The 8,259-nt window shown below is 43.8% G+C and overlaps 1 protein-coding gene across 3 annotated transcripts in view; it reads right to left on the bottom strand.

The window, feature by feature from the left end:
• Nucleotides 1-6,738: 6,738 nt before the first annotated feature.
• Nucleotides 6,739-8,259, bottom strand: part of TRPM8 (transient receptor potential cation channel subfamily M member 8) — a 91,507-nt gene continuing 89,986 nt past the window's right edge. The window contains exon 9 of one of the 3 annotated variants that reach the window (XM_054679578.2): nt 6,739-7,873. In XM_054679578.2, coding sequence (XP_054535553.1) covers nt 7,790-7,873 — 84 coding nt within the window. In that variant the 3' untranslated portion in view covers nt 6,739-7,789. The remainder of the gene's footprint in view (nt 7,874-8,259) is intronic. The other 2 variants (XM_063790885.1, XM_054679580.2) reach the window with 2 other exon arrangements.

The following is an 8,259-nucleotide window of genomic DNA, read 5'->3' as shown; positions in this document are numbered from 1 at the left end:
GGAACCGGGGCTGCGCACAGCGCTTGCGGGCCAGCTAGAGTTCCGGGTGGGCGTGGGCTTGGTGGGCACTGCACTCAGAGCGGCCAGCCGGCCCTGCCGCCCAGGCAGTGAGGAGCTTAGCACCCAGGCCAGCAGCTGCGGAGGGTGCGCTGGGTCCCCCAGCAGTGCTGGCCCACCGGCCCCCGCGCTTGATTTGTCGCTGGGCCTTAGCTGCCTCCGCACCAGGCAGGGCTCAAGACCTGCAGCCCGCCTTGCCTGAGTCTGCCCCCCTCGCCCGCCGTGGGCTCCTGCCCGGCCTGAGTCTCCCCGATGAGTGCCGCCCCCTTCACTCCACGGCGCCCAATCCCATCCACCGCCCAAGGGCTGAGGAGTGCAGGCGAATGGCGCAGGACTGGCAGGCAGCTCCACCTGTGGCCCCGGTGTGAGATCCACTGGGTGGAGCCAGCTGGGCTCCTGAGTCTAGTGGGACTTGGAGAATCTTTATGTTTAGCTAAGGGATTGTAAATACACCAATCAGCACTCTATATCTAGCTCAAGGTTTGTAAACACACCAATCAGCACTCTTTATCTAGCTCAAGGTTTGTAAACAACACACCAATCAGCACCCTGTGTCTAGCTCAGGGTTTGTGGATGCACCAATCAGCACTCTATCTAGTTAATCTGGTGGGGACTTGGAGAATCTTTATGTCTAGCTAAAGGATTGTGAATGCACCAATTGGCACTCTGTATCTAGCTCAAGGTTTGTAAATGCACCAATCAGCACTCTGTGTCTAGCCAGGGTTTGTAAATACACCAATGGACACTCTGTATCTAGTTAATCTAGTGGGGAGGTGGAGAACTTTTGTGTCTAGCTCAGGGATTGTAAATGCACCAATCAGCACCCTGTCAAAACGGACCAATCAGCTCTCTGTGAAACAGACCAATTGGCTCTCTGTAAAGTGGACCAATCAGCAGGATGTGGGTGGGGCCAGATAAGGGAATAAAAGCAGGCTGCCCCGGTCAGCAGTGACAATCCGCTTGGTTGCCTTCCACGCCGTGGAAGCTTTGTTTTTTCACTCTTTGCAGTAAATCTTGCTGCTGCTCACTTTTTGGGTCCACACTGCCTTTATGTGCTGTTAACACTCACTGCGAAGGTTTGCAGCTTCACTCCTGAAGCTAGCGAGACCACGAACCCACCGGGAGAGACGAACAACTCCAGACTCGCCACCTTAAGAGCTCTAACACTCACCGCAAAAGTCTGTAACTTCACTGTTGAGCCAGCGAGACCACGAACCCACCAGAGGGAAGAAACTCCAAGCACATCTAAACATCAGAAGGAACAAACTCTGGACATGCTGCCTTTAAGAACAGTAACACTCACCGTGAGGGTTTGTGGCTTCATTCTTGAAGTCAGTGAGACCAAGAACCCACCAATTCTGGACACACTGGGATGCCTTCCTGCCTTCTCTCCCATAGTGAGGTTGTGACCCCCTCCTACCTGCTCCCCTAAAGTCCTTGCACTCAAGCCCCCATCACAGTTCATGGCTCATGCCTGCAACTAGCTTGGACCTGGCTTTCCATGTGGATTGTAATTCCATGAGAATAGGTTTTGGTTATATCTAAGCACATTATGGCACACAGTTTATGTGTCTAAATGCATACGTGTGTGAACTGGTACAAATGTCCAGGGCTTTGTCCCACAAGAGCTCCTACTCAGGGGAGTTGGGGAGACAGAGCTGCGATGGTTAACTTCCTGTGTCAACTTGACTGGGTCATGGGGTGCCCAGATATGTGGTTAAGCTTTATTTCTGGGTGTGTCTGTGGGGGTGTTTCAGGATGAGATTAGCATTTGGATTGGTGGACTCAATAAAGCAGATTTCCCTCCCCCAGTGTGGATGGGTATCACTCAATCCATGGAGGACCTGAATGGAACAAAAGGGTTGAGGAAGGCTGAATTCTCTATTTCTGCCTGACTGTTTGAGCTGAGACATTGATCTTCTGCCTTTGGACTGGGACTTGCGCCATCAATGCTTGTGGTTCTCAGGCCTTTGGACTCAGACTGGAATTACACACTACCAGCTTTCCTGGGTCTCCAGCTTGCAGATGACAGACTGTAGGATTTCACAGCCTCCATCATCATGTGAGCCAGTTCCTCATAATAAATCTATTGTTTCTGTTTATCTGGAGTCCCCTATACAATGACCATCATACCTTGTAGACAGGCTGCAAGGGCTGCAGTCAAGTTTGTAAATAGGGGTCTGTCCTCACATGGGGCAGGACTTGTGGCCTCTGCCTGGGATTGCAAGGAAAGGGTGCAAAGGTGCTTAATTACAAATAATATTTCAACTAGGCAAGAGAGAAGAAGGAACATGAATAAAGAAATTATACAGCACTTTGGAGAATGGTGAAGAAGAGCTCAATTCAACCACATAAATATCCCATCCAACTCCTGCAACAGACCAGGCACTGTCTGGGTGTAATGAGTTAAACAAACCAGTAAAAGTCTCTTCCCTCAAGAACTTCCCAGTCCAGTGAAGGGAGGAGACACATAAACAGATCATGATGGGAGTTGATCATCACAGCTGCCTGACCATGAATTGACTACAGGGGTGTCAAGGCACTTAGCCACTAAGTAGGGTCCAGCCAGGGCCTGTGACTAAGAGAAGTCCTTGTCCAGCACCAGGTGACCTACAGGTTCTATTTTCTACACGTGCCATGAGTGGAAGAGCCAGGAAGCCCTCATAGGACGAAGCTACCAGAGGTTGCTCTGGGAGCAGAGGATCAAGGCAGGCTTGCAGGAAGAGGTGATTCTCAAGTTGGGCCCTGACGGTAAAATAAGAGTTTGCCAAAGAGACAGGTGGAAGAGACATTAGCCAGAGAGAACAGCTGAAAATGGTGGTGATGGGGACAGCTAACATTCACTGAGCAGTTATAAAGGGCCAGCCCTGGATCTAGGGACTTCTCAACTTATCTCATGGAATCCTCTCAGTCCTCTGAGGAAGGAGGGTCATTTTACAGATGCATAAATCAAGGCACAGAAAACTCATATAACCTTTTCAAAGTCGCAGAGCTTTCGAACAGTGATGCAGTTCTGAGTTATAGCACTATGCTGCCTCCTTTTAGGAAACCCCTAGAGGAATAAAACAAAGGATAGGGGAAAGCCATGGGGAAGAGTGGCCAACGCAAGTGGTTTGGTTTTCCCCTGGCAAAGAGTGCTGGGCAGTAGGTGGTGGGAAGTGTCAAAGGGGAACATGCCACTCAGCTCAGGACAGGAGGGCCACACGGGCAGTTGGCATGAAGTCTGTGCCCAGACGGCTGTCTTCGAAGTTTGGGATCTAGGCAGGGAGGACTCTAGGATGCATCTGCAGAGGTAAGGGCCAGGCCGCTGCTGTCCATGAGCCCCATATTAGAAGTTAGGCAGGAGTTAGTACATAGGGAATCTCTGAAGACTTGTGAGCAGGGAATGGTTGGCTCCATCTTGCATTTCAGAAAGATACCCCCAGAGCAGTGTTGAGAATCAATGGGAGAGGTGAGAACTTGGATGGAAGGATCTTGCTGCAATCTAGCATGATGGGGGGCTGTGGGGGGCTCGCAGGCATGCCATGCTCCATGTTCTAGAAGGTCACGGGTGTTCTGATGATACAAGTGCTTTGATTTGTGTATTTATTTTCTGAAGATTTGTACCATCCCAGGGAAAGGGTCCTCAAAACACACTCCCCCTAACACATTCCTCTAGCCTGCCCCTTTTCGCTGTTCTTACTCTCCCTGAATCCTCCTCAATATTTTCCCAGCAACTTCAAATGCATCCCCCTTGCCTAATGCACCGCAGTTAGTGACCACGTGCAGCCACCTGTGTCTTGCCCTCTACCTCGAGGAGTTTCTTGGGGCAGTTCTGCTCTACAAATACAAGACTGGTCTCCTTGGGAGGAATTCAGGAGAAGCCAATGTTCTCTATCTTATTGCACAAGCAAAGATGAGCATCCCCAGGCACTTCTCTCATCCTCTACCCCACACAGGAGAATCTCCTTATTCTGTATGTGGATCTGCAGAATAAAGATACACACGCACTTGGAATTCTGCCTTGTAGTGTTAATTTCATTGCTTAAATTAACCTCAACTACTCAAACAGATTGTAAAATGATGGAAGGCACAGGCTACCAATCCCTTTCACTTATTTTGAACCATTCTTATAGCCAAAGAAGTGCCCAAAGTCAACATTTAGTAACAACATGTTACATGTTACACATATAAAAGAAGAAGGGAAATTTCTTCTTGTCAGATAAGATTTTTGTAGGGAAAAAACTGATTTTAAAAATTTGATGCTATAAATGTGTATGTGTAGTACCCTAAGCCCCAACTGACTCCCACTAAATTAATTGTGGTTCAGAGATGCCTGTTTGGGTCTGATAAACAAATGAGGTAGGCCAGCTACTGTCACTTTTCCCATAAAGATTTCTATCTTCAGGGGAATAAAGGCTCACCTGTTCATACCTGAGTTCGGGTTGGGAAGGTCAGTGGGATGTCTGCTCCCTGTATCCAGCACCAGCTCAACCCTGACTTTCAAGCCTTTTATTTTGAGACCGAGGCTGCAGCCAGCAACTGTATCCATGACAACAACACACTTCAGTCCCCAGGTGGACCAAGAAGCAGCAGCATGGGAAAAAAGACATTTCCAAGATTCTTCCTGGAAAGAATGTGTGTTTGGAGCAGGAGGGCCCAGGAACACTCTGGAGACAATGCCTACAACAAGGGAATCATGTCCTTTGCTGGGCCCGAAACTCCATTGTCAAGTGGTTTGTGGACAATCAACATTCGTGTTGACCCCAACACAGAGCAGGAGCACCTGTTTGTGAGCCCACATGAGGCCTCAAAAAAGACCCATGACACATTGGGGTGGCTCTGAGTCAATGAATCTGGAGTCCCCGGGGCTACAGATGGATGCCTGACTTGGGGGAAACCAAGAAGTGGGCCACAGAATTCAGATCTGGCCATGTTGACAAGAACCGGAACCAGAGGGGGGAATTCATTTGCTTGCATTTAATCAGAATGCTCTAGTCATCTGCTTAGAGAAGTCAGTTCATGTAACTCTGGGAACCAAATCCCTATAGAAGTGAAACTGACCGAATTAAGGAATTTTATTTTGTCACCCTCAATAAAATGACAAAAGCAACACATGACAATTCCTCCATTATTTATTTCATGAACACACTCATTAAACCAAGCTGCAGGATTCTCAGTTGTGCAAAAGTACACAGGACACATTTAGTACCATACACAAGGACATAGCACCTTTGATTAGAAGTATGTTCAATACATTATTGTGAACTACACTAAAAATAATGATTTTTCATAAGCAAAATTCTCAGAGTAACCTGCAAAAACATCCACCAGATGAACTGGGTTGAAAACATTTAACAGTTCCCTCTCTAATGCAAGTTGCTTCTCAGTATTGGGCAAGTTTTCTGTCTTTAGTGTCAATGGGAGGATTTCTTTTGCAGCTGGATACTGATGTACTCACAGGCCTATTTCTGAAGCTAACAGAAACAGTCAATGGAAATATGAATATAAGGACAAATTCATTTAAAGGGGATCATCAAATAGGTTATGCTAAATACGACTTCTGGGAAGTTTTAGATTTAATTTACTGGTTTTATTCAAATTTCCTACTTGAGGGTAAGAGGTTGAGGCTGTTGTTTCTGCACAATCTTACATACTGCCATAGACTTGATTTTTCCAGTCAGCATGGAGCTGACATTACCGTCTTCTGGTTTCAGAAAAGGCAGACATTTTAGTTGCCATGGTGAAGTGAAAGTGACATTCTTTCACTAATAGAGAAATTTTGAATATTTCATTCATTGACGATTTTTGTCATGTAAATTTTGCCCATCTACTGTCAGCATCTGAAACCATGAATTGATTGGCCTTGTGAACAAGATTCCCTTTTAGGTCATTATTGGTGTTTAAGTAAAAAGGCATCTTTTATTTGTGTTAATTCCTTGCAAACATAGTGAATGTTGTGAGTGGCTATTTTCACTACCGCCCAGACACAAGGAAAATAAACTTTTTTAATTAATGCTTTTGTAGTTTTTCAAATTAGATCTTTTAGTAGCTTCCTTCTAAAATCTCCTCCTTCAGCCACTGAGTTCATAGTGTATTCAAAGCTGAGAAACTAATTATGGGCATTTCAATTGCCTTGTGCACATCCTGCTCAAATACCACCACTTCCAGAGAAAGCTGGGACTACAGGTGTTCAGTAAGATAATCTCTCCAATTCTATACCATTCCCTTCACCATCCATAATATTTATTTATTTATTTATTTATTTATTTATTTATTTATTTTCAGTCGGAGTCTCACTCTGTCACCCCGGCTGGAGTGCAGTGGTGCAATCTTGGTTCGCTGCAACCTCCGCCTCCCAGGTTCCAGCAATTCTTGTACCTCAGCCTTCTGAGTAGCTGGGATTACAGGAGCGCACCACCACACCCAGCTAATTTTTTTATTTTTAGTAGAGATGTGGTTTTGCCATGTTGGCCAGGCTGGTCTCGAACTCCTGACCTCAAGTGATCTGCCCACCGTCCATAATATTTAAATAAGCATATTGACTTCTTCTTAAACTAAGGGTTAAATATAATATTTTATTTTAATAGTTCAGGTTCATGTATCTCATATCTTATGCTCAAGTTAATAATTCCTATTTGCTATACATTTATGAAAAAGCCTTATAAATGGTTTTAATAATAAATAGATATTTTAATATTTAATAATAAATAGATATTTATTGGAATCTAAACTTGGAAAATTTTCCCAAATACAGCAATAGGATTCATGCACAAAGATGCTCATCCCAATGATCAACTGGAGATAGCCTTCAATGAGCAAAATTATGGTAATCGCTAGAGGTTGCCTATTATGCAATTATTGATATAATGTTTAAGAAGGCTATGAATATAATAAAAACATATTTGATAAAATACTAAGTGAAAAAGCTTACATAAAAAGTATATATGTAGTATGATAACATTCTGTAAAATTTTGAAAGAGAATTGAGACATACATAGAAAAAAAATAGACTTGAAAAACCATCCAGAAATTGTTAGCAGTGATTACCTTAAGGTAATGGGGGACAATTTATGTTCTTTCTACATCTCTGTATGGTCTAAATTTTCTATAATAGCCAGCTATTATTTTTAATGGAAAAATAATAAATAAGAGGAGTATCCAATAAGAACAAAGTCAGTAGTGCCTTTCAAGGTTGCATTTTGGGCGACTTTTCACATATTTAGGAATGGGGGTGGTTCCTTCAATAGGAGCCTTGTGAGTCCAAGAGAGCAAGAGACTGCCTTGTCACCTCCTCTGACAGGTAAGAAGCATCCTGAGAAATGAAAACACTTTTCCTGAAGAGAGCGGGGTCCTCTTGCTGCAGCATGTTTTAGAATCTGGCCTAATTTGAGAGACTTTTAACAATATGCCAACTAATTAGTCACATAATACAAAAAAAGGGAAAAGTAGAGAATCAATTGGAAATGAACAAAATAACAATACAGGAGTAAAGCATGACCAGGTTCTTATTCATAGGAGAGATGTTCTCCTATATATGTGTTCGTCAAAAATAAGATTAAAGGAAAAAGGAGGCGGTAAGAACACACTTAAACTATCAACCTCCAGTCCCAGGCATTGAGACACAGAGAGAAACAGGCACCATTCTGGAGAAACACATAAAGGAAATATTCTTCCTTTATATCTGTCTTCAAGTATGAAACCAATCCCACACTTTATTCTCAAGGTCTCAGCACACTAGGGTGATTTAAAATCATCCACCATGTACCCAGGGGTCTGAAAATCTCTCATTTAGTAGTCGATAGCAAAATGGTTCATCAGCATTCCTTAATATGATCTGTAAAAACAAAGAAAGAACACTGTGTTAAGAATAGATTTCCCACTTCCATTCTCAGGCAGGATATGGTTTGCTTCAAAATATACTGGGAATATACTGGGAATATACTGGGAATAGATCCAAATATACCACCAAAGTTGAGAGATTTTTTTTTTTTATAGAAGCAGCTCTGAGAATGTTTTTTTCTCTTAAAGATGTGTATTCTGACCAGTTTGTCGGTGTGAGCTGTGTGACTAAGGTTGAATGATCAAGGCTCAACTCATTCAATCTAGGTTAAAACCCAGAACGTTTCTGAGCATTTTATTTGCTCAGTGGTTTCTGCATAAATTTTTAAAAACTGAATTAAAACTGAAATAACATAAAAATGTGGGTTTATGATGAGTCCC

Source organism: Pan troglodytes, chromosome 13 (assembly GCF_028858775.2).
Source record: "Pan troglodytes isolate AG18354 chromosome 13, NHGRI_mPanTro3-v2.0_pri, whole genome shotgun sequence".
In the NCBI taxonomy this organism is placed as follows: Eukaryota; Metazoa; Chordata; class Mammalia; order Primates; family Hominidae; genus Pan; species Pan troglodytes.
This window is presented reverse-complemented; position numbering and strand designations above follow the sequence as displayed.